Source organism: Gadus morhua, chromosome 20, assembly GCF_902167405.1.
Source record: "Gadus morhua chromosome 20, gadMor3.0, whole genome shotgun sequence".
Lineage (NCBI taxonomy): Eukaryota > Metazoa > Chordata > Actinopteri > Gadiformes > Gadidae > Gadus > Gadus morhua.
The window spans coordinates 24,041,875-24,068,083 of NC_044067.1; the positions used below are offsets into that span (position 1 = coordinate 24,041,875).

The 26,209-nt window shown below is 46.7% G+C and overlaps 1 protein-coding gene across 1 annotated transcript in view; it reads right to left on the reverse strand.

Moving 5' to 3' along the window:
• Positions 1–26,209, reverse strand: part of pde1a (phosphodiesterase 1A, calmodulin-dependent) — a 60,928-nt gene that overhangs the window by 16,983 nt on the left and 17,736 nt on the right. The window contains 5 exon segments of the mRNA XM_030344122.1: positions 6,254–6,394; positions 10,239–10,355; positions 10,436–10,502; positions 11,148–11,330; positions 11,466–11,579. Of these exon segments, the coding sequence (XP_030199982.1) occupies positions 6,254–6,394; positions 10,239–10,355; positions 10,436–10,502; positions 11,148–11,330; positions 11,466–11,579 (622 nt within the window).

Below are 26,209 nucleotides of genomic sequence, written 5' to 3' on the forward strand. Positions count from 1 at the left end.
CTTGGTGTCAAGGTGTCATTTTTGTTTTTATTAGTTTAGTCACGTTCATACTCTTTCCAGTGATATCGAAATTCCGTTTAGGTATTATCAAAGATACAAGTGCGTAGATTTGTTAAATAAGGTTAACGGTCGAAAATTGATGTCGTTATGTCTCAACAGTTGAAGTTCCAGTTGGACAAAATAACGTATTAGTTTATCGCCTAGTTTAGGTCAACGGAAATGAAGACATTTTAGCAGTCTTATTTTGTAAAACACTTTCAGTCTCGTTTGTATTCGCCAACAACATTGCACTACGTATTTAATTATAGTTATTGTCATATGACCAGCATTGTTCTCCTCACGCGATAAAGGTTCGTTGATGACGACATTTAGTCATAATTTTCGGTGTCAAAAGCAACACTATTTGCAACTACTGGTGGTGGTGGTGGTTATCAGGTACTAAACTCATAAAGCAAAATTTGGCTATATAACTCAAGGTTAACCTGCAGCAACCCCGGCAAGTTTGACCACGTCGGTGGATCATCTAGAAACACTCTTGAGTTCGGTGTCACGTTGGTGGCATATCATGGAAAAAATAAAACTCAAGGTTCGCAGCGGCGACCCCGGTGAGTGCGTTGGCCAAAGCGCAGTGGTAACACACTCGGGCACTCGTAACTATGACCACGTCGGTGGCACGTTATCTATTACTCATGGTTGACTGCAGTAACCCCGGTGAGTGCGTTGACCATGTCAACGCACAATTGGGGCACAACTCAGGCACTCGTGAGTTTGTTGCACTGGTCGGTGCGGTACAACACAGTACTCAACGTCCTACATCCGGTCGAGTTCAAGGTTCTTTCTTCAAGCGCACACGATGCTCTCTAACGTCGGTTAAGACAGGTTTTACACGTTTGCAACCATAGCTGTTTTTGGCGGCCTGTTCCTTTCTAGTGTTAGTCTAGTCTTGTGTCAAGCTGTCATTTTAGTTTTATTAGTTTTAGTTACATTCATACTCTTTCCAGTGTTATCGTAATTCCATTTAGATATTATCGAAGTTACAAGTGCGTAGTTTTGTTAAATAAGGTAAACGGTTGAAAATTGATGTTATGTCTGGAACAGTTGAAGTTCCAGTTGAACAAAATAACGTTGTAAGTCTTTATCGCTTAGTTTAGGTCAACGAAAATGAAGAGACATTTTAGCAGTCTTATTTTCGTAAAACACTTTTTAGTCTTGTTTTATTCGCCAACTATATTGTACTATGCTTTTAATCACAGCTATTGTCACACGCCCAGCATCCACGTTGCGTCCAGTCTCGTTTTTCTCACGCGATAAAGGCTTGTTGATGACGACTCTTAGTCATAATTTTCATTGCCAAAAGCAACACTATTCTGGCGGCCTGTTTCCATTCCAGGGTTATTCTAGTCTTAGTGTCTAGCTGTTATTTTAGTCTATTCGTTTTAGTTACGTCTATATTCTTCTAGTGTTATCGAAATATATTGCACTATGTATTTAACTACAGTTATTGTCACACGCCCAGCATGCACGTTGCGTCCTGTTTGTTGTTTGTTCGTTTGTTTGTTTTTCTTTCTCACGCGATAAAGGTTCGTGATGACGATATTTTGTCATTATTTTCGTTGCCTAAAAGCGACATTATTTGCAAACTACTGATGGTGGTGGTTATCAGGTACTAAATTCATAAAGCAAAAATTCGGTTTCATAACTCAGAGTTAACCTGCAGCAACCCCGGCGAGTGTGACCACGTCGGTGGATCATCTAGAAAACACTCTTGAGTTCGCTGTCACGTCAGTGGCGTAAATAGGAAAATAAAACTCAAGGTTGCAGCGGCAACCCCGGTGAGTGCGTGACCACGTCGGTGGCACATCAAGGGCACTCGTGAGTATGACCACGTCGGTGGCACGTTATCTAGTACTCATGGTTTGACTGCAGTAACCCCGGTGAGTGCGTTGCTCACGTCGGTGGGAACAACTCAAGCACTCGTGAGTTCGTTGCGCACGTTCGGTGCGGTACAACACGGAACTCTACGTTCGTTGCAGCAAATCCGGTGAGTGCGTTGCCCACGTCGGTGGGAACAACTCAAGCACTCGTGAGTTCGTTGCGCACGGTCGGTGCGGTACAACTCAGAACTCCACGTTCGCTGCAGCAACCCTGGTAGTGCGTTGACCACGTCGGTGGGCACTACTCAGGTACATGAAATTTAATTACCACGTCGGTGGCATAATATCAAAAGCTCAAGTGCAGGGCACTCGGAGTTCATTGACCACGTCGGTGTTTAATACGCAAGTTCACAATATTTGCTGCAGCAACACCGGTGAGTGCGTGACCACGTCGGTGGCACAGTAAGGGCACTCGTGATTTTGTTGACCACGTCGGTGTTCAACACGGAACTTCACAATATTTGCTGCAGCAACACCGGTGAGTGCGTGACCACGTCGGTGGCACATCAAGGGCACTCGTGAGTTCGTTGACCACATCGGTGGTTCAACGCGAAAGCACTCAGGTCACGCAGCGACCCCGGAGAGTGAATCGACCACGGCAGTTGGTACAGCACGAAAGCACTCGTGGCTCGCTGCGTAACAGCTGCAGAGTGCTCTAAATTTTAATTGATCTCGCTGAGGTATTTTAAGTCGATTGCTTTTACGTGATTCATCGATCTCGCTGACGGTTTTAAGCTTATCGTTTTACGTTATGTATGATTGACTCTTAATATGTTGTATATTGGGTATGGCCTTTTATCTTCCAGAAGCAGTATAGATCCTTGTCCACTTCTTCTACGCGGGTATGTATGGTCTCATTACCCCCTTTCGCTATTCTATTTTTGGGGTCGGCTCCGCCCCTGCCAGTCCCGGCAGGACATGCCGAGTTTCTCTCCTACTTCTGGCGAAGGCCTACGTCCTCTCTTTTGGGGAAGGCTCCGCCCCTGCTAGTCCTGCAGGATACGCCGAGTCCGCACGTCACCCTGGATCAGTGACGAGGCTCATGCCAAGATTTACCATGCAAAATATTCCCATGTCGTTATTTAAATAAATCCTGTTCATACTTATCGGTGATCGAGTCTTTATGGGAGAAATGTTAAGCTTGCTGGTAGTTCTACCAGGAGGACTCAAATCACGCGCGGCTGGCCGCCAATCACCAATCACCAGCTACCAATAACCTGCCTACACCTGCTCTATAAAGAGTAGTCTAACATATGTCTTTGCTGCTCAGGTCTTCGTTCGACGCACCTCCATCCACCCCACCACCACCAGGTCGGCCTCAGTCTACTTGTCCAGGGGAAGGCTCCGCCCCTGCTAGTCCTGGCAGGATACGCCGAGTCCGCACGTCACCCTGGATCAGTGACGAGGCTCATGCCAAAGATTTACCATGCAAAATATTCCCATGTCGTTATTTAAATAAATCCTGTTCATACTTATCGGTGATCGAGTCTTATGGGAGAATTCCACCCACACACAAACTCAGGACTCTAACCCTTATACAAAATACAAACTCAGGACTCTAACCCTTATACAAACAAACTCAGGACTCTAACCCTTACACAAACAAATTCAGGACTCTAACCCTTATACAAACAAACTCAGGACTCTAACCCTTATACACATATCTAACCCTTATTAACTGTGAATATAGTATAATATATACCATGACACACACTATACTATACATTTTCATTTACATTTAGACTAGCGATTGTGGTACTTGCACTTGGTTCTATGAACATCCTTTCTGTACCGACAGCGATATATTGATGCACTTCTTATGACAAATGTACTTATTGTAAGTCGCTTTGGATAAAGCGTCTGCTAAATGCCCTAAATGTAAATGTTCTATATCAACACTGCCTCTACCACTACCATATCACAGTGATATGGTATACACACACTACTGTGTATATATATATATATATATATGGACATAGAGTGTCGATATAGTGTGTGCATAGTGCAGACGTATGCTTTAGTAAATTAGTCTAGCAAATGGTGAACATTTGCAAAGATTGTAATCAAAAATTGTTCAGTCATTTTCCGACATCTTAAGAAATACATCAGCGCACATATTATGTATTTTGGAAAGTGTTGATTAAGTAGTCAAATGCCTTTGTCTAGGGCTGGCCCTAAAAATAGGTTGATTCCTTGGCGTGCTCAACTCGCTCCCCAAGTTTTATAACAATGGCCACATTACAATAATTCTCCAAGTCGTGCGTCGACTAGCTGGTTACAGAAATGGGAGAGATTCTGTGGAGCGAGCACTTTAGAAGCTCTGAAGAGAATCAGGTGAATACTTTGATCTGTTATACGGGAGATGAAGCTGAGGATGTTCTGAGAGGCTCAGTGTTCATTAAAGCTCAGTGATACACTAAAGTGAGGGATGGCTTTCAGTCTTTCTTTGAAGTGAAAAATAAACTTTTAAATATGTGCAAGCAAGAAGCATGGCAGACTGTTGCGTTGTGCAGTCTGACGGTGATTACAGGGCCCTGGAGTTAGGGAGCGTTGCAGTGTGATTGCATCAGGGACAGGATGGTGGTTTTGCTGGCAGACACATGGCTCTAGGCATGGATCTATCTGTTAACATGGGAGGACAATGAAAGGAGATCAAACAGCGGTTCAACACAGTGGGGAATCACAGAGGGATGTTAGCTTCGTGGACAGAGTACTAAAGAAAAAGGGGGCGAAAGGAAAAGACAAATATTAGCAAATTCAGAAATAAAAGCCCCACATTTGTCAGGGAAGAAATCCAAAAAGCTGCAAGTGACCCAAAGTGGAGGCCTGCCTCACCCTAAGCAGGGGGGCCGGCGTGCTTCCCCCTAAGCTGGGGGGTCCAGCCTGTCTCCTCCTAAGCTTGGGGGCCCGGCCTGTCTCCTCCTAAGCAGAGGGGCCCGGCCTGTCTCCTCCCAAACAGGGGGGTCCAGCCCGCTTCCCTCTAAGCAGGGGGGCAAGCATGCCCCCCCTTAGCAGGGGGGCCCGGCCTGCTGCAAAGTGCCGTGCCCTTGCTGGGTAAGCTGTGCATGGGATTGAGGAAGGGGAAGAAAGCTTCTTCTAGGCTCTGTGACAATGGATGCTGATTCATATACCGTGGTCTTCGACATAATGGACAAAAACATATCTCTCAAACTTGACAACTTGACACAGCAGTGGATGTCACCGTTGTGTCCCAGACTAGTTCGGTCCAGGCAGGATTCCCCTGGTGGTGCGGCCAGACTGAATGAGGATAGGAGCCAACCAGAGGGTTGGGGGTCCACCAGGGGGTCCATGGGGTCAGAAACACGGGAGCCCGGCCATCTCAGCCCTGAGGCTAATCCTCTGTGTCGACAGCATAGACATGGAGACCCTCAACACCCAGTCAGTGGGCGAAGTGAGGTACAACAAACCTGCAGCGTCAAGCTGAAACCAGAGGCCGTCTTCTGTAGGACTGCGCTGTTCAGTAAACTGGATCGCAACATTGGATTTGGCGAATTCCACTTGCAGGGGAAACAGCCGTACATGGCATTCATTGCACCTACAGGTGGATTCACCTCAACCCTCGTCCTGCAGCATTGCCTCAGCACCCGAACACTCCCAGTGTGAGGGATGAGGTCATCGAGGGGATAGAAGATGTGGTATGCAACATAAATGACCTCTTGGTGTGGGGGTGGGGAGAGCATGGCGCTCCAAAGCAGGCCTCACCCTGAATGTGGACGGGTGGTGAGAGATGCAGGAGCCCACAAATGCCACCTCAAAAGGTTAGTTAAGGAGTTTTCGCAGGATGGTCAACCAGCTTGTATATTTTATTCCCTGGCGGGCAAAAAAGGACAAGCTGCTCTGTGACCTCAAAGAGAAACATTGCAGGGTCTGGGAGGTGGAGCAGGCCCCATGGTTTACTACGCTGTCGTCTCCTCCTGTGCGGGCCATGCAGGACCCTCAATAGGACAGCAATGCTCAGCTGATGCATCATGCAAGGCTTCGGAAGCGTCCTTCTCCAGAGCTGGGAGGAAGAATGGAAGCCTGTGGCGTATGCATCGCATTCACCTCCTCCAACCAGACAAGGCCCAGGTAGGACGGGCTCCGGGTGTTGTGTTGTTCACTCAGTTTGGTGTATGCATCTATAGATAAACCTATATGGATAACCTGAAAATATGGATAAACCTATAGGGATAAACCTGCAAAAAAGAATATGAATATCCTATACCATTACTCCAGTGTGTTTATATAGTATAGTGTTAGCATAACATATACCATGAGTCCAGAGTGTTAATAAAGTATAGTGTTAGCATAACGTATACCATGACTCCAGTGTGCAGCATCAGGTAGTGTGCGGTCTGTAGGACGTCAGCAGCGTGGGTCAGGTTGTGGTAGGGGTTCCTGTTCCTGCTGTAGCCGGCCTCCAGAGCTTCCACATACTGAACCAGAGCACCTAGCGGGATCTACATAACACACATTATTACACATTGGTATAAACATAAACGTTACAAGGACATTCTAAACACTAGCGTGCCGGCAGAGCCTCCATGTACGGAACCAACCCACTACCGGATCTACATAAAACACACATTATACACACATTATACACACATTATACACAAATTAGACACACATTATACACATTGCACACCTGTCAAACTAACACAGTAGACTCACAGTAGATCTCTGTCAGACAAAACATTTGTACTACATGTCTTCACCACCCTTCATATTGGGATGGACAATATGTCTATGCTCATGTGAGCTCTGTCCACTGAATGCAGCTCTCTGAACTCACTGAGGCTTACTGGCCATTGTGGGAGACTTGTGGTCTTTAGCAGTGGTCTTTGGGACCATCTGAAGCACTAATGTAGGCAGAAATCAAATTTTAGGGGGGGCTAAGAGAGTAAATCGGATTGCCTTGCCGATCCAAGGCCAAAGATTCACTTCAAACTACCCACAATGCACAACCGTTTAATGGTCAGGTAACGTTGCAGGCACTGAAACAGGCAGTAAAAAGCCACATCACACAACTGTATCGCACGGTGGCTTGGCAGAGCATAACCATAAGCACTAACACACATGATACAATGGGGGCTTGGAATGGCTTTTTTCCGTTGGCACTTTCGGCCATGTCGAGTCAAACTGTGCCGCCTTGATTACCAATGTGTCGCGTCATCACTTATTCAACACGGGTGGTGTCGAGGCCTGGTCTAAGGTAGTAATGCCCCCCCCCCTCCGAATACCAAACATTCTCCCATGTTCTCACTGATTCTCCATTTTGATAGAGATAGTTATTATTGTAGGGGATTAAATATAAATGTCGTTATTCAACCTGCAACCATTATGCAGACTATATTAAGGTGGTAAAGCAAATGTCCGGCCCCGCACATAATCCTGGTCCCTGCATCCATCTCAGGACTGCAATTCTGACCATAAACCATCTTCTCTCACATTTACTTTACCTTTTCAAATTCGACCAATCAAATGTGCTCCGCTTAATTGATGCTCAACAGGAGGGCCAGCCACAGATCAAACATATTCAACCACTTATGCTCAGGTACTTGAGATGCCATTGATCCCCTATCAACCAGGTCTTTATCATGTGCTGATTCATCCCCTGAATGAACCTCTACATACAGCCTCTATGTACCTGACTCTGTATACAGCCTCTATGTACCTGACTCTATATACAGCCACTATATACCGACTCTATGCACAGCCTCTATGTATCTGACTCTATGTACAGCCTCTATGTACCTGACTCTATATACAGCCTCTATGTACCTTACTCTATACACAGCCTCTATGGACCTGACTCTATATACAGCCTCTATATACAGCCTTTACGGACCTGACTCTATGTACAGCCTCTATGTACCTGACCCTATATACAGCCTCTATGTATCTGACTCTATGTACCTGACTCTATATACAGCCTCTATATACAGACTCTATGTACATCCTCTATGTACCTGACTCTATATACAGCCTCTATGTACCTGACTCCATATACAGCCTCTATGTATCTGACTGGATGTACCTGACTCTATATACAGCCTCTATGTACCTGACTCTATATACAGCCTATATATACAGCCTCTATGTACAGCCTCTATGTATCTGACTTACAGCCTCTATATATAGCCTCTATGTACAGCAGTGGTTCTCAACCTTTTTTGAGCAAACGCCCCCCTGACCTTACCCTGATCCTCTGGCGCCCCCCCCCCCCCCCCCCCAATAAAATAAACTAACAACCCCACTCACACTCGTGATATATTACTTAAAGTTGTCAATGCATCGTTTTTCATTGATTTTGCGTTGGTCACTAATAGCGAGAGAGAGAGAGAGAGAGAGAGAGAGAGAGAGAGAGAGAGAGAGAGAGAGAGAGAGAGAGAGAGAGAGAGAGAAATGGTTGGATTGAACATTCATTCACCGTGACCGCGGTGCGGGCACTCCCGCGACTCCCGGCCGCCACGTCTCCCGTCGTGCCCCGTGAACGAATGAATGAATGGCCCAGGAACCACGGGCACCGCGGCCCGGGCAACGCGGACTCCACGAAAACAGATCGAACGCAGAGGCCCAATTAGGCCTATATATTTTGTATTTGAAATGCAACGGTCTTTTCGTGGAGACTACGCTCAGAGCAGCTGGAACTGAACAAGAGGCAGGAGGAAAACGGGCTATAAAACATTTTTTTTTTTTTTTTCTTGCTATCGGCCATGTTTGATTGTGTTGTGTTGGTTATTGAACTGTTAACCCGCGAACTTGGGTTATGTATATCAGCGTTACTATAGAGATCATGACTATAGCTGATGTAACGGGAGTCCGGGCGTGTGCAGGACCGAACCACGCTGTATTATCACTGTTCCACTGCGCATAGACAGTAAAAAGTAGCTGAGACGGTAGAGGGGTTAGAAACCAATAAATGAAAATAGGCTATTTATTTCAGGTAGCCTATTTTTTCACCCCAAAAAAGAAAAAGAATTAAAAAAAAAGTTTATTTTTTTTTTAAACCAAAAATGGAATCACGTTCCCAGCGCCCCCCTAGGTTGTGCGAACGCCCCCCAGGGGCCCCGTTGAGAAACCATGATGTACAGCCTCTATCTATCTGACTCTATGTACAGCCTCTATGTACTTGACTCTATGTACCTGACTCTATATACAGACTCTATATACAGACTCTATGTACCTGACTCTATATACAGCCTCTATGTATCTGACTATGTACAGCCTCTCTGAATGTGAGAAAAAGCTGAGTGCAGATGGAGAAGGACCGAGCTGTCAACCATCTACACATGAAAGAATTATCGTCCCTTCGTAAGAAATCATGAGCTGTCTACTTAGCTTATTATTACTGATTAAGCCAACAGGCAAAACCAGGTTTCTATTTAGGACTTTAGAGAAGCTTAATAATCTTCAAAACATTCAAAATCTTCTGCTGTGTTTAGCGTTGCCAGGATCAACGGTATCAGATCCAACATTATGCCTCCCTTCTTCTCTCAAACCTTCTGTTGGAGACTCCCTGTCTCAGTTTGGAAACAGCTGGATAAAGAGTCTAAACATCTCCCTGGCAGCTGGTTACATCCCAGACTACTCAAGATATATACTTAGCTAATATATAATGTAGAACACCCTTAGCCTCTTTATCCACTCAAACCGCTGTGTGGTGCACCCCAGGGAACAATACCCAGACCTATTCTGCTCTCCCTTATAGAACCTCTGGCAAGCTACTTTTGGGGCGTCTCTTACCACTACCACACAGACATGTTCAGTTGTACCTGTCCTTTAAGCCAAGAAAAACATCCAACCTGATTAAGCACCCCAATCTACATCTATACATCCATAGTCCATATTCCATAATGGCAAACCAAAAACAGTTACTGTGTTTGGCTCGGAACTTATTACCTGGAGGGTTTACCTCCACTCACTGCTCCCCTGAATCCATAACCAGGAAATTTGGTACGTCCTTCAATCAGGAACATAAACCTGTGGGCCACGTAAATAAGCTGCTCTAATCCTTCTACCGGATGATGCAATGGACACACTTTATAGACACTGTGAGTGTGTGTGTTTGTGGGTATAGAGTGTGTGTGGGGGGGTATAGAGTGTTTGAGTATAGTGTGTGTGTGTTTGTGTGTGTGTGTGTTTGTGCGTGTAGGTATAGGGTGAGAGTGTGTGTGTGTGGGTATAGAGTGTGTGTGTGTGTGTGTGTGTATGTGTGTGTGTGTGTGTGTGTGTAGTGTGTAGTGTGTGTGTGTGTGTGTGTGTGTGTGTGTGTGTGTGTGTGTGTGTGTGTGTGTTTACCCTGTATCTGTTGATAAGGTCATATCGGGTCAGGAGGTCGTAGGTCAGGAACTTGAGTGCGTGTTCTCCGGTCGCCTCTTGGAACACGAAGACATCAAAGGACCACTTGTCTATTTCCTGGAAAACAACCATTCACAAGCTGTCAACGCCACCAGCACTCCAGGTAGGCAAAAGCTATGATGTCACATCCTGTTTACCTTGAGAGAGGCGAGAGCGGCTGGAGGGTAGGTGAGACCGGCCATGTTGGATGTACGCCTGTAGATCCTTCAGACAGACAGAAAATATAATCTAAATCATATGTTCTATATATTATACATTATAGAGTATAGTACCAGCAGTGTTGGGTTCCTGGCTGTAGATTCTTTAAAGATCCCATTTAATAATCTTTTAGGGTTAATAACATTCATTTGGAGGTACTTCTAGAATATGGTTACATGCCTGTCTGTAAACAATACAACTTATTATTCTCACACTGTATATTTCTGCAAAACCAATTTCAGCGTCTTTCAAAAACGTTCTGATTTGTATCATGTTGCTTAAAGGCCCCCCTCCCGAGTAGGCTGGGATTGATCAGCAAGCCCACTCGGTTGCGATTGGTCTAACGCGTGTGTGTCTGCAAATTCACCCCCCCCCGAGAAGTTGTAAACCTTGCCGGGAGGAGGGACTTCTGCGACGCCCACGTCACACTATTACGGAAGTAAAGTTTGAGTGCAATCAAGCTGTTTCCCGCACTTATTGAGGGGCATTCTTGGTGCTCGCAAATTATCCCCCTGGCTCAGACTTAGATTTTTCTAGTTTAGCAGACGTAAAACTTGTATGCATACGTCATATAACATAAGCAAATGGGAAAGTCGAAAAAGCATGATATCACCCCTTTAAGGTGTTTTCAACTCTCCTCCTGTCCCTCACCTCTCCACGAAGATGCCAGCCTGCACGGCGTGGACGATGCTCCTGAACCGGGGCTTCTCCTCCGGCCGGCGCCGGGCCACGCCCAGTTTCCTGCTGAAGGTCGACGCCAGCCAATAGCGGACCTCGCTTGGCACCGACTCTGCCTGCAGCTCACTGAGCTCATCCTCAGTATCCAGCAGACGTCTGTGGGGGCACATACACAAACGCACACACACACACACGCGCACAAGCATACTCACACACACACACACTGTTGTCAACATGTGTAACCTTTGAGGGTCCTCTCTGCATTGGGGGTTGTATTTGTTCTGGGCCCACCTGCTCTCATCGACGTACACCGCCTCCAGGACAGAAGCAGCCAACTCCAGGTTTCTTCTGAGCTCCGCCAGGTCCACCAGCCCCTCATCCATCTGGGCCAGCACCCCCCGGAGCCTGGACATCAAAGCACACCTTCAGGTCTAATGCTGTAACCATAGGGTCTAATGCTGTAGCTATATGGTATAATGCTGTAGCCATAAGGTCTAATGCTGTAGCTATATGGTATAATGCTGTAGCCATAGGGTATAATAATGTGAGGCCATATGGTCTAATGCTGTAGCCATAGGGTATAATGCTGTAGCCATAGGTTTAAATGCTGTAGCCATGGGGTCTAATGCTTTAGCCATAGGGTCTAATGCTGTAGCCATAAGGTCTAATGCTGTGAGGCCATAGGGTCTAATGCTGTGAGGCCATAGGGTCTAATGCTGTAGCCATTGTGTCTAATGCTGTAGCCATAGGGTCTAATGCTGTAGCCATAGGGTCTAATGCTGTGAGGCCATGGGTTCTAATGCTGTGATGCCATATGGTCTAATGCTGTAGCCATAGGGTCTAATGCTGTGATGCCATAGGGTTTAATGCTGTAGCCATGGGGTCTAATGATGTAGCCATAGGGTCTAATGCTGTAGCCATAGGGTCTAATGCTGTAGACATAGGATCTAATGCTGTGGCCATCGGGTCTAATACTGTGAGGCCATAGGGTCTAATGCTGTATAGGGTATAATGCTATGATGCCATAGGGTCTAATGCTGTGAGGCCATAGGGTCTAATGCTGTAGCCATAGGGTCTAAGGCTGTAGCCATAGGGTCTAATGCTGTGAGGCCATAGGGTCTAATGGGGGGTGATGTCATACACATGTCATGATGTCAAAACTGACTTGCAGGCTGTGAAGAAGCTAACGCAGTCTTCTGCTACCCCTGCCTACTCTTCCACCCTGATGGCGGCAAGACAGACAGCACTGCTTGGGTATCGACTGGTGTGACAGATTGTTGCGGCCACATTGGCCTTTTAGTTGTCATTTTTTGTGTGCTACTCGTTTTGTCTGCCTTTGCTCTCATAGGCCTGGTCCCACATGTTCCAGAATTGGAGTGTGCCCGCATACTGGGCGTGTCCCCGTGAACCGGATAAAAGTGGGCCTGGCTCCTTGAAACGCAGCGGGAGATTTGATTTGTGTTGTGCTCTATGAATGCCAAGATCAGTTTGATTCATGCTTTTCACGCAATTAAAACAAGAAATGTGGATTGTCGCGCTGTCTCCTGCCCCGTTTCTTTTTTACGTCTGAGCCGTGTAACACAGATTGAGATGAGATTTGCGGCTATTGGCAGGGTGAACATTGCCATTCAACTCCAACTCCAAGGTAGTTTTACGGCACTCTCTTTGAAATGTTTTAAAGGTTGTGAAAGCTCTTGAACCTACAATCTGAACAAATACCAAGATGCTGTATTTTCAGCTGATTTTGTATTTAATTTGTGCATGAAAAGACATCGTTTGTGCAATGTTAAGGAATGTAAAATTATTGTATTTCTATGTACCAATTTCATACCACTTATTTTGCTTTTGTAAGACAATATTTTCAAGGTCAGTCAATAAATACTTGACTTAATATGCTGCCCCTGTTTTTATGTTGTTGCCGGACATATCTTTTGTCCTGTTTAGCTATTTTACATCATACAACATTAGGTTCATGCAAATAATTATATTAGGGTTAAATGCTGTGAGGCTATAGGGTCTAATGCAGATGCCATAGGGTCTAATGCTCTAGCCATAAGGTCTAATGCTGTAGCAATAGGCTGTAATGCTGAAGCCATAGGGTCTTATGCTGTGAGGCCATAGGGTCTAAGGCTGAAGCCATAGGGTCTAATGCTGTGAGGCCATAGGTTATAATGCTGTCAGGCCATAGGGTCTAATATTGTAGCCATAGGGTCTAATTCTGTGGCCATTGGGTCTAATACACTGAGGCCATAAGGTCTAATACTGTAGCCATCGGGTATTATGCTGTAAAACAGAGAGAGTTGTGACTTTGATGATCAACCTTTGCTTGCTCTTGCGATGTCGGTACCAGGAGTCCAGCTGAGGTAGTTGAGCTGAGCGCTCAAGCTGGGGTGTGTGGTCTGACCAATGCTTGGAGGTAGGCAGGGGAAGTTCCATCAACCACCTTGTAGGTCAATACTATTATCTTGAATCTGATACAAGCTACTACAGGGAGCCAGTGGAGGTCCCGGAAAAAGGGGGTCACATGGGAGAATTTTGGTAGGTTGAACACGAGGCGTGCTGCAGTGTTCTGGATACGCTGCAAAGGTTTGATCGCAGAGGCAGGGAGTCCAGCCAGGAGCGAGTTGCAGTAGTCAAGGCATGAGATGACGAGCGCTTGAACCAGGAGCTGAGCTGCTTCCCTCGTGAGGGGCCCGGATCCTGCGGATGTTGTAGAGGGCAAATCTGCAGGATCGGGCCACCGCGGTGATGTTTGCAGTGCAGCATAACTGAATGTCCAGTACCACACCGAGGTTTCTTGCCATTGGTGATGGAGATACTGCAATGTCCTTGACAGTGACCAGTAAGTCCATGTGAGGGCAATCTTTCCCTGGCATTAGGAGCTCAGTCTTGAAGCTTAACCTTGGTTAAGCTTCAGGTGATGGGCGGTCGTCCAAGTGTTGACGTTTGCCAAACATTCTGAGATGCGTGTTGCAATCAGGGTGCTGTCAGAGGAGGGGAAAGAGAGGAATAACTGAGGGTCGTCACTCGTCAGCATAGCAGTGATAAGAGAAACTGTGTAATGTGATTACGGAGCTCAGGGATCTGTTATTTCGGGAGAACAGAAGGGGTCCCACTACAGAACCTTGAGGGAATCCAGTGTCGAGAGTGCACGGTCTGGACAAGGAGCCATTGCATGTGACCTGATAGGTGCGATTTGTCAGGTAGGACATGAACCAGGATAGCGCAGAGTCAGGGGGCGAACGCCGCGGACAGGTCAAAGAGAATGAGAACTGATTAGAGGGACGAGGCTCTTGCACCACTGAGTGACTCAGTCACTACGAGGAGAGCTGTCTCAGTGGAATGTGCGGTCTTGAAGCCAAGCAGCCAAGCAGATGGTTTTGTGAGAGATAGGAGGACAGTTGGTTAGAGAAGGCGCATTACAGTGTTTAACAATGGAATGAAAGAGATACTAGTAGTAGTACTCGATGTGTTCCCATGAAAACGATTTTTGGTAAGGTTTATTATAGTATAGGCACATGTCTGAGTGTATATATATCACGTCAAATATTACATTTTATGATATATACATCGGTGCGACTGGTATCTTCCCGCAACGCTGTCTATGACAGCAGCTCTGCCCAGTGATGGAGACTAGTTTCTGAGACTTAGGATTCAGTTCTGGACAACGCATGCGCAGTTAAAGATCCCATGCCATGCTATTTATGGATGCTTTAATATAGGTATTAGTTGGCTACAAACACAGTATTCAAAGACGTCCCCGAAATTCAGCCGTGGTGCAGAGTTACAGCCACTCCAAACCAGTCGCACATTGAGCTTCCCCCAAACGCGCTGTTTCGGTGGGCGTGTCAAGGCAGGTCAAGGAGGGGGGTGGGGGTGTGGCCCTGAGCAGCTTGTAGCAACAGTACAATGCGCTCTGGTTACGGTGGGCGTGTCAAGGCAGGTCAAGGAGGGGGGTGGGGGTGTGGCCCTGAGCAGCTTGTAGCCACAGTACCATGCGCTCGCCGCTCTGTTGGCGGTGGATGTATCGCAATGGCTCGTAGAAACCCATATTATACATAGATATCTATATAATATAATATAATATATGATGTTTATTATCACCTGGCCCTGCATGCGCTCTGTTTACGGTGGATGTATCGCAATGGCTCTTATAAACCCATATTATACATATCTATATCATATAATCTATAATATATATTATCACCTGGCCCTGAGCAGCTTGTAGCCACGGTACCATGCGCTCTGTTTACGGTGGATGTATCGCAATGGCTCTTAGAAACCCATTTTATACATAGATATCTATATCATAATATATATTATCACGGCCAAAAGCTGTGTGAGCCTCCAGACGATCAAACGACCGCGTCTTCTTCAGATTGATGTGGAAGTGGAAGAACCAGAGACGTCGGAGAACCCGACGAAGTCCTTTGCGATTCATTATATCGTCTGCACACAGGTTTTGGCCGTGATAATATGTATTATTTGATATAGATATCTATGTATTATATGATATTATTTAGATGTAGAGCCCCAGGACTGTAATGCTGCTGGAGTTGTTATTAGGATCTAAACAACGCGTCGGACTCTCGTCTCTGGTATTTCTACAACGAGACTCGTAGTGGGGGTTATCTCAGCCATGGTTGAGAATGAATTGGGGGAAAGGAACTTTGGCTTTGACTCCCTGAAGTACATGAACCACGACATGGAGGAGAAGGGGATTGTTGGCCGCGAATGTATCCCGCTTGAGCCCTGCTTCCCGCCGCCTCGGCAGCGGTCAGCGCTAATCACCGCCTCCTGAAGCGGTGGTCCATCGGCAGCGAGGCTCCGGCGGGAGACGACCGCGGTCAACAATCCCTTTCTCCTCCATGTTGTGGTTCATGCCTACTTCAGGGAGTCAAAGCCAATGTTCCTTTCCCCCAATTCATTCTCAACCATGGCTGAGATAACCCCCACTACGAGTCTCGTTGTAGAAATACCAGAGACGAGAGTCCGACGTGTTATGCGCCATCACACCAACAGCAGAACGGTTATCCAAATAACAAGGAAGTGTACAACACTTGCGTTACAGTCCTGGAGCTCTATATCTAAATAATATCATATAATACATAGATTCAAGATTCAAGATTCAAGATAATTTATTGTCATTTCAGCCATATACACAGTATACAGTGAAATGAAATAGCGTTTCCCAAGAACATAAGGTGCAACATAGAGCGACAATAATAACAAAAAAAAATCAACAACAACAACAACAACATGCTACATATAACTGCAAACCAGTAAAGTGACTGTGTGGAATTTGTAGTGCGGGAATATAAATATAAATATGACTATGTGTCTGAGTAGTGCGGGAATATAAATATGAATATAATAAATATTCATATAAAGCAATAGTGCAATAGTGCATAAACCAAGGGCAACAGAGATGATCAGATCTGTCCCTTAGAGTTGAGGAGTCGGATGGCCTGGGGGAAGAAGCTGTACTGTAGTCTGGTTGTGGCGGACCGGAGGCTCCGGTACCTTCTGCCAGACGGAAGGGGTGAGAAAAATTTGTGTGAGGGGTGGGAGGGGTCATCCACAATGCTGGTTGCCTTGCGGATGCAGCGAGTGGTGTAAATGTCTGACATGGAGGGGAGAGAGACGCCGATGATCTTCTCAGCTGTCCTCACTACTCGCTGCAGGTTCTTGCGGTCCAGTTTGGTGCAGTTTCCGAACCAGGCTGTGATGCAGCTACCCAGGATGCTCTCTATGGTCCCTCTGTAAAAAGTGGTGAGAATGGGGGGTGGGAGGTGGGCTTTCTTTAGCCTTCTCAGGAAGTGGAGGCGCTGCTGGGCTTTCTTAACCGTGGAGCCGGTGTTGAGGGACCAGGTTAAGCTCTCGGCCAGGTGGACACCAAGGAATTTGGTGTTCTTCACGATCTCCACCGGGGAGCCATCAACGTCCAGCGGCTCGTGGTCCCTCTGTGCTCTTCTGAAGTCAACAACAATCTCTTTGGTTTTGTCTACGTTCAGGGACAGGTTGTTGACTTTGCACCAGGTTAGCAGTTGTTTCACCTCCTCTCTGTAAGCTGACTCGTCGTTCTTTTCTATCAGACCCACCACGGTCGTATCGTCGGCGAACTTGATGATGTGATTCGAGCCGTGTAGCGCCGTGCAGTCGTGCGTCAGTAGTGTGAACAGCAGTGGACTGAGCACACAGCCTTGAGGGGCCCCTGTGCTCAGAGTGGTGGTGTTGGAGGTGTTTTTCCCGATCCGGACTGTCTGGGGTCTCCCCGTCAGAAAGTCCAAGATCCAGTTGCAGAGGGAGATGTTCAGGCCCAGCAAGCCCAGCTTCGTGATCAGGTGCTGGGGGACGATTGTGTTGAATGCTGAACTGAAGTCTATGAACAGCATTCTAACATATGTGTCCTTTTTTTCCAGGTGGGTGAGTGCTAGGTGAAGGGTGGATGAGATGGCGTCATCGGTAGAGCGGTTTGCTCGATACGCAAACTGCAGGGGGTCTAGGGTGGGAGGCAGGAGGCTCTTTATGTGCCTCAGGATCAGCCTCTCAAAGCACTTCATGATGGTAGAAGTGAGTGCTATGGGGCGGTAGTCGTTGAGGCAGGACACAGGTGACTTCTTCGGCACAGGGACAATGGTGGTAGTTTTGAAGCACGATGGGACGTTGGCACTGCTCAGGGAGATGTTGAAGATGTCCGTGAGAACATCTGCCAGCTGGTCTGCACATCCTTTGAGCACACTCCCGGGAATGTTGTCTGGGCCAACAGCCTTACGCGGATTCACTCTGCGCAGTGACTTTTTCACCTCAGCCGTGGTCAGACGTAGCACTTGTTCGTCGGGAGAGGGAATGTTCTTCTCCGCCACCACATCATTTTTTGCTTCAAACCGAGCGTAGAACACGTTCAGCGCATCAGGCAATGAGGCATCGCTGTCACAGGCTGGTGTAGATGTCCTGTAGTTGGTGATGGCTTGGATGCCCTGCCATAGCTGCCGTGTGTCTTCACTGTCTCTGAAGTGGCCGTGGATTTTCTGAGCATGTGCACGCTTAGCGTCCCTGATAGCCCGGGCCAGTATTGCCCTCGCTATGCTCAGAGCCTCCTTATCACCTGCTCTGAAGGCTATGTCTCGGGCTCTCAGCAGTGCACATACCTCTGCAGTCATCCATGGCTTCTGATTGGAGCGTGTGGTGATGGACTTGGTGACAGTGACGTCATCAGTGCACTTACTGATGTAACCAGTCACTGATGCTGTGTACTCCTCCAGGTCAATGAAGCCGTCGGTGGTTGCTGCTTCCCTAAACATATGCCAGTCGGTGCACTCAAAACAGTCCTGGAGGGCAGAGATGGCTCCTGCTGGCCAGGTTTTCACCTGTTTCTTGGCTGGTCTGGAGCGTCTGACGAGCGGTCTGTATGCTGGGATCAGCTTGACGGAGATGTGATCCGAGTATCCGAGGTGGGGGCGGGGCTCAGCCCGGTACGCACCAATTACGTTGGTGTAAACAAGGTCCAGCATGCTCGCCCCTCTCGTCGCAAAATCCACATGTTGATGAAATTTAGGAAGCACGGTTTTGAGATTTGCATGGTTGAAATCTCCAGCGACAATGAGCAGTCCTTCTGGGTGAGTGTTTTGGAGATCGCTAATGGCTCCGTAAAGTGCGGCCAGCGCATCCTTAGCATTTGCACTGGGGGGAATGTAAACAGCTACCACATGCAGGGAGGAGAACTCTCGTGGCAAATAAAAGGGTCTACATCCCACAACCGCGTATTCCACCAGCGATGAACAGTACTTTGAGACTAGGGCAGAGTTGTTGCACCAGTCAGTGTTGATGTAAACACACAGTCCGCCACCTCGGGTCTTGCCGCACAGTGATGAGTCCCTGTCGGCTCGATGCGAGGTTAGTCCGTCTAGCTGAATGGCCGCATCCGGGACTCGATCGTTGAGCCATGTCTCTGTAAAAACACAGACACAGCAGTCCCTAGTCCCCCGTTGAGTAGTCCGCTGTAGTCGGATGTAGTCCAGTTTATTCTCCAGGGAGCGGACGTTGGAGAGCAGGATAGACGGGAGAGCCGGCCGGCTAGAGTTGGCTCTTAGTCTAGCACGGACGCCGGCTCTCTTTCCCCTCTTACAGCGTCTCTCACATCGCTTACGGCGCCTCCTCAGCCAGCCCTTGCCAAGGCTGGGGCTGGGGGGTTTACATAGCAAGCCAAGAGCCTGTAGTTCGTTGAGAAGTTCCCCCGATGGTACAACTGCCGGACTGCATTTGAGTTCCAGTAGAAGAGTACGATTTATAGGTTTAAGACACATAGTTAAACGTATAAATAGTTATAATAGTAATAGTTTATAGTTTATACGTTTAACATAGTTTAAGACACATAGATTTCGATTTAAATACACATAAATAACATAAATAACACCGTATTTTTGCTCTCGGGGGGTCGCAGCGAACCAGTCGCGTCGCCGCCATGGTATAGATATCTATATCAAATAATACATATTATCACGGCCAAAAGCTGTGTGCATGTCCAGACGATATAATGAATCACAAAGGACTTCGTCGGGTTCTCCGACGTCTCTGGTTCTTCCACTTCCACATCAATCTGTAGTAGACAGAACCGCGCGCTGCCTGCTGCCTGCTGCCGGCGCAAGGCACCACCGCCCGGCTGCCCGCTGCCGGGCGGTGGTGCTTCGCGGCGGTGGTGCCTCGCGCCGCGGCAACCGGCGGCAGGCAGCATGTCGCAGTTCATGTACTTCGATGTTGTTCTGCCATTGCATTCAAAATTCTGTAAATAGCCTGTTACTACGAACTAAGCAACTACCATACACGTATTAGCATTTAGCACTAGCTCAATCATGACTCCTTCAGAATTCTTGTGGGTGGTTACGAACCAACCAAGTGGGCAGGGCCATGAATAATAGTTTGACAACGCTACGTCACAGTGTCACCTTATCCAGATTGGCTAATTTCTTCTGCCTTTTTCCTTTCATTGCCTATTGCATTCAGCAGACACACTGCATAGATTTCAAACTTACCACAGCTCACAAACTTATTCAGACCTATGTTATTTAACAAACAACAGGAAAAATGTGATTTTAATGGCATGGGCTCTTTAAAGAATGCAGTTCTGAAAGATGCATGAGCAATTTTATCCCAAACATGGCATTAAGAAAGACAAAGCTTATGGGGTAATGCTACGTCAATTCTGACTGTATTGTTTAGTAAATATTGTTAAATCTATGAAATGCTTAGGGTTAGGGTTTGCTTGCTAGGTCAGCGCGCTGTAAGGATTGAGGTCGGTGTGAAAGACGGCCGCCCAAGAGCTTCATCTGAGATGACCACCACCTGCGAGGGTGGTGTCAGCTGTAGTGCAGCCCAGGTGCTTCATCTGTGATGAACACCACCTGCAGGGGTTGGGGTCTATCAAAAGCCAAGAGATGGTGCAGCGTCCTCTTTTCTCCCTGGCCAGCCCATGGGCTAGGTATTTCAACCTCACCCGAGGCTGGCCCAGTCTCTCTCTCTTGTTCCTCTGTTTGGCTGTGTGTGGATTGGTAAGCTTGGTCCAGGCTTCAGCTCTCCTGTTCACCCTCCGCTTCCTCTGCTCAATGTACACGAATATTCACCCTTCACTTCCTCTGCTCAATCTACGCCAAGTGTTCATCTGCGTCTTCCCTTTCACTCATCTCCAGATAAGTGAGTTCTCGTTCAACGTCAGTTTAACTCTTGGCCGCTTAGTATCATCTACTTTCCCCCCCCCAAAGTATTTAGTCTGATGGCGTTTTCTATGTCCCCCCAGTCCCACATCCTGGTTTCAGCCTGTTAATCTGACCTGTCCTGCAGGCCCCATCTATCAAGCCCAGACCTTGTGCAGGACGGCCAACTTAAGAGAGGCGTGTCATCAGCTAAAACAACAGTTGAAATGGAGATGCAGGTCTCCCTAGCTGGTCTCACTAGATGGTCTCACCAGCTGGTCTCTCTAGCTGATCTCCCTAGCTGGTCTCACTAGCAGATCTCACTAGCTGGTCTCACTAGCTGGTCTCACTAGCTGGTCTCGTCTAGCTGGTCTCACTAGCTGGTCTCACTAGCTGGTCTCAATAGCTGGTCTCTCTATCTTGTCTCTTTAGCTGCTAATGGTCGTTCTCTAAGGAAGGTTCCTAACTGAGTGAAATGACCCAGAATTATTTAAGTGGAAGCCATGATAAATGGCTTCCCGCAATATAAGGCTACATGGCAGTGCTGTTGTCAGTTACGGACGTCACCGTGCTCCGAGTCCTGCTCAAGACAAACACAACCAGAGGCGGATTGGCCGTCGGGGCGATCGGGAGATTACCCGGTCGGCCGGCCGGCCAGCGAGGTCAGGTGCACACAATTGTGAGCGGCCTGCGAAGTCAGTTGGACCGGCCCACAGTTGTGAGAGGCCGCGAGGCGTCTGCAAGCCGGCCCTGAGCCTAATTTATTCCCCGTCAAGACGCCGTGAAAATCCCCAAAATAAACAATATATGTCTTGAGAACATCCAACCAATGTATATATACCACTTGCTTACTCTCTATGTCTCATTCATGGTTTTTCTTTATATCGTTTTCTTTTTTACTTCATTTAATTCTTCATTATTCAGGCGTTACAGAACTTTCATGGCCATAAATAAATAATACGAACTACAGTTTACTTTAATTTTTTTGTTCTTGAATTGACGTAGAATGGAGCAACGACTCCTGGGATTGGGAAATGCGTTTATCAAATAAACAGCTTGCAGGTCAAGTCCATTTTCGGAAATGTAGGGGGATATATGAGCGGCCCCACGTCTAATGGCATGACCCTAAAGACACGTCAGACAGAGAAGGGGAGCAAGTTCGTGGTTGCTTGCTTTTGCTTGTTGTGGCACTCATGGAAGGCAAGAAGAGAAAAGAGAAAGGAGGGGCTGAAAAGGCCAGAATAAAGAAGAAGCGGATGTTGGAGGGGGATGCATCTAAGTGCTCAAAAATAACAGATTTATTCCGAAGTCAGGCATTAACGAGTTTGTGCAGGTGAATTGACGGAAAAAACTGACGTTATTGCTAGGGCGGGAGCGGGAGCGTGTCTATGTTCCCCGGCTCCTATGTTCCCCGGGTCCTATGTTCCCCTCTTTGTATGGGACTGGGGAACACAGGACCCTTTTTAAAAAAAAAAAAAAAGGGTCCTAGGTTCCCCGCTTTTTCCCAAAAAGGGTCCTATGTTCCCCGATATGTATGTGACCGGGGAACATAGGACCCTTTTTCAAAAAAAGGGTTCTATGTTCCCCGGTCTGTTACTTTTTCTACCATTGCTGCCAGATTCCGGCCGAGATAACTACCATTGCATGTCTTTTACCTTTTGTGGAAGAGGGAGAGACGTCGGAAATACCTGACGCAGTCTATTCACAGAACGCCGGTAAACAAACCCGAGAAGCCCAATCCCTATGAGAGCTCCCCGATCCCTATGAGAGTCGCGTCAAAGTTTCAATATTTTTAAAGATTGATAGATTGCGGGGAACATAGGACCCTTTTCCCAGAAAAGGGTCCTATGCTCCCCGGTATGTATGGCTACAGGGGAACATGGGACACTTTTTGGGAAAAACGGGGAACATAGGACCTTTTTTTTTAAAAAAGGGTCCTATGTCCCCCGAGCGGGGAACATAGGAGCTAGCACAAGCTGCTAGTCAAATGTGTATGTGCGGGCTGGTATATTTCAGGGACGAATTAATGACTTAACTGATCTTTCTCTTTTAATGGATGGAGAATATTGTAGCGGACCAGTGTTCGCAACGGGTTCATTCACTTCCGGGTTCGTGGCCGGGTGATTCTGGGGGATTCCCGGCGCGCATGTTGTTGTGTTATTGTTGCTGTTATTGTTGTTGTTCGGGTCCGTTACTAGTTGTTGGGGTTTATTAATGATTCAGTGGGGTTAATGGGTTGGGATTGTTAATGGGGTTGGGATTGTTCATTGTTGTGTGTTGTTCTGTTGTGTTGCCACCGCCACCGAGAATGACTTGTGTGTTAGTAGGTGTGCTGTTCTATGTACGTGTGAATGAGGCAATAAAAAGAGGGTTTTCTGTAGTCGAGCGGTGTATGAGGCACAGACCCCTAGTTGACCAAGAACCTGACTCCCTGTTCTTCCTGTTCGGCGCTACAATATGTTAACAGATTTGGAGCATGTATAGTAGTCGTGTCAACACCGGTATTACCGAGTATAAACGGTATAAACTGTGAAACTAGGTCAACCGCCATCTTCTCCGTCAACTTTCCTCTCACACTGGGTGACAGAATCTTATAACGTTCTATATATAATAGTATAATATCATTTTATACATTATATCATAGATATATATAACTAGATGCCTCGTCCGCGCTGCTGGCCAATGGAGTCGAACGTCACCACTGGCGGCCATCTTACCACAGTAAGCTGCTCACCCATAACATTGTGTTGGTAGTGGTACACATACTTAAATAACCATAACTTGCAAAATTTTCAAACCATTTTCAAACGGTTTGGTTTGTTATAAACGTCAGAGATGTAGTTATGACACTGCATGCTTTTGATAGAATAATGAAAAATAGAATAATGTTCTAAAATAGGTACAATATCATAACCACGTTAATAACGTTTGTAATAAACCAAACCGTTTGTAAATCGGTTGAAAATTGAGCAAGTTATGGTTATTTAAAAAGTACATGTACCACTACCAACACAATGTTATGGGTGAGCAGCTTGCTGTGGTAAGATGGCCGCCTATGGTGACGTTCTAGACGCCAACATAAGGCATCTAGTTAATACATATATCTATGCATAATATCACTGCCAAAAGCTCTGTGCGCCTCCGGATGGCTGTAGTGCGGGGAGCACTACGGCCATCCGGAGTGCTTTTGTTTACCGGCGTTGCTATGGTTACCGGTCTTGTAAGAAATTGCGCTAATTCTCGGAGCGCCAATTCTCTTCCGCACAGAGCAGAACTGTGGCCTATTTTACACATTTTTATTTTCTTAATTATAATTACATCATTCATTTTTACAGATTTTTTTTTTTATTACTGACGGTGTTGCCGGTGTTGAGTAATCAGTGTTGGCCTCACACACCGTTAATACCGTTAATACCGTATACCACGGCGACCCCAACATGTGGGGGGGGGCCGGGGGCAGGGTCGGACCGGGGAGGATTCTCCCGGTGGCTATTAGTGCCCCACTCCGCCCCTGAACACAACCCAACATGAACTGCAAAGATCCTAAATCCTAGTGATCTCCCACTCATAAACCTTTGCACAGAACCCAAACACAGTAGGCCTACTGCGAGCGGCCCCTGTGGTTCGCTGCAGCATGGCCTTGTCTTCTGGCTAAGACACGCTAAGGGAACTGGCATCCACCTGATATTCATCACAACCTCCTCAGCACAGCAGGGCTTTTCTTGCAAATGTGTTAAAACCTTTTCATTGGTTTCACACATTTCTCACACCCTTTTCAAAACATTTAACACAGATCTCATAGAAGACCCACAACGTTATGGGATTAAATCTGGTAAAACAAGAGGAGGATATCTATTAACAGTTGATGGTGATTACTTGCATAACCATGAGCCTCTTATCCACCTTTGTGAAAATCCTTTGCACAAGTCTTCATCAGCAAAATCAGTCCTCTTCCATCTAATAAAGACACCACAGTGATGGGGATAGAGCACAGTAAGGGGAGAAGATAGAGCACAAGTTTCAGATGGCGGGACAAAGGGATTTGAGAAAATGGAAGCAGGTAAGTCACAATGTTACTGAACACAACTGTGTCATTCAGCTTTACTGTCTTGCCCTGTTGGCAGAACTGTTACTTCTCCTCACTGCCTTGCACGGTAACACATGGACTGGGATGAGAACCTTGGCCTTCAGGAACCAGCGGGCTCAACTTCCTTCCAATTTTGACCACCTATAAGGTTCCTTTGGTTGCTTTTATGTTTATTATTTGAATTTATATAAAAACTATGACCATGTAAATGGTCATATGTAAATGGTGCCGACATCTAGCACAAAGGATGGTTCAACCAATATTTTTGATAGCAGCGGTTTGTATTTTGGTGGTATATTTTGTAATGATTGATATATAACTATATATATCAATGTATATAAACTATATAACTATGACCAAGATTAAAGAATTTTGCAAACACAGACTTCTGAACGGACAGGTTTTAAAGCTAAGGGGAATTGAACAAGGTACAATTTTTTACGACGAATGTCGTAACCCTGGCAACATACTGGAGTCTCAGAGAGGCCTCACCCTGACATCATACTGGTCTGAGTCTCAGATGCCCCTTTCACACCGCCGCAAATCGGGGGCCGGTTCCGGGCCAGTTCGGAGCTAGGGGCCAGGGCTTTCGTTTCACACCGCAAAGACCGGCTCCGGCCCCTAAAAACCGGTTCAACTCTGGCCCCGCTTTAGAGCTGGGCTGGAACTAGAACCGCTTTTATGCCAGGGGCAGGGGGGCGGAGTTATCCGTACCTTCATAAACAGGAGAGTCCAAACGAAGACCGGCATTTTTTAAAACACCGAAGTAACAATGGACGTGAATCCGTGTATGGTTCTTTTTAGTTTTTTCTGATTTTGTTTTAAAATCGGAATATTCAAAGAACGAACCATACACGGATTGAATCGAAGACGAAATTGTTGTTGTTGTGTTTGAAACTGGCGCGAGGGTTTCTTCTGCGCGCCTAACCTGACGCTTGATCATTGTGTGGTGGTTCAGGCGTCAACGCGCCAACGCAGCCAGATGAGTCCATGCCCATGCAAGTGAACGGAGCGTTCCCTCTTCATCATAACTATCAAACCAAACATCCTTCACATTCACCGAGGCGAACATTATGAAAGTAGAATGCACATTTCTCGCTAAAAAATGTTTCCATAAACGCATTTAATGGCGTAACTATGTTACTATTTCCACCCAGAATAAGAAAGATGTCGGCCGTATGCTTCTGTCCAAGCTCACTAGCGAGACCGTTTGCAGTGACGTCATGACGTTGCTCCACGCCGGCTCCATGGCTGGCTCT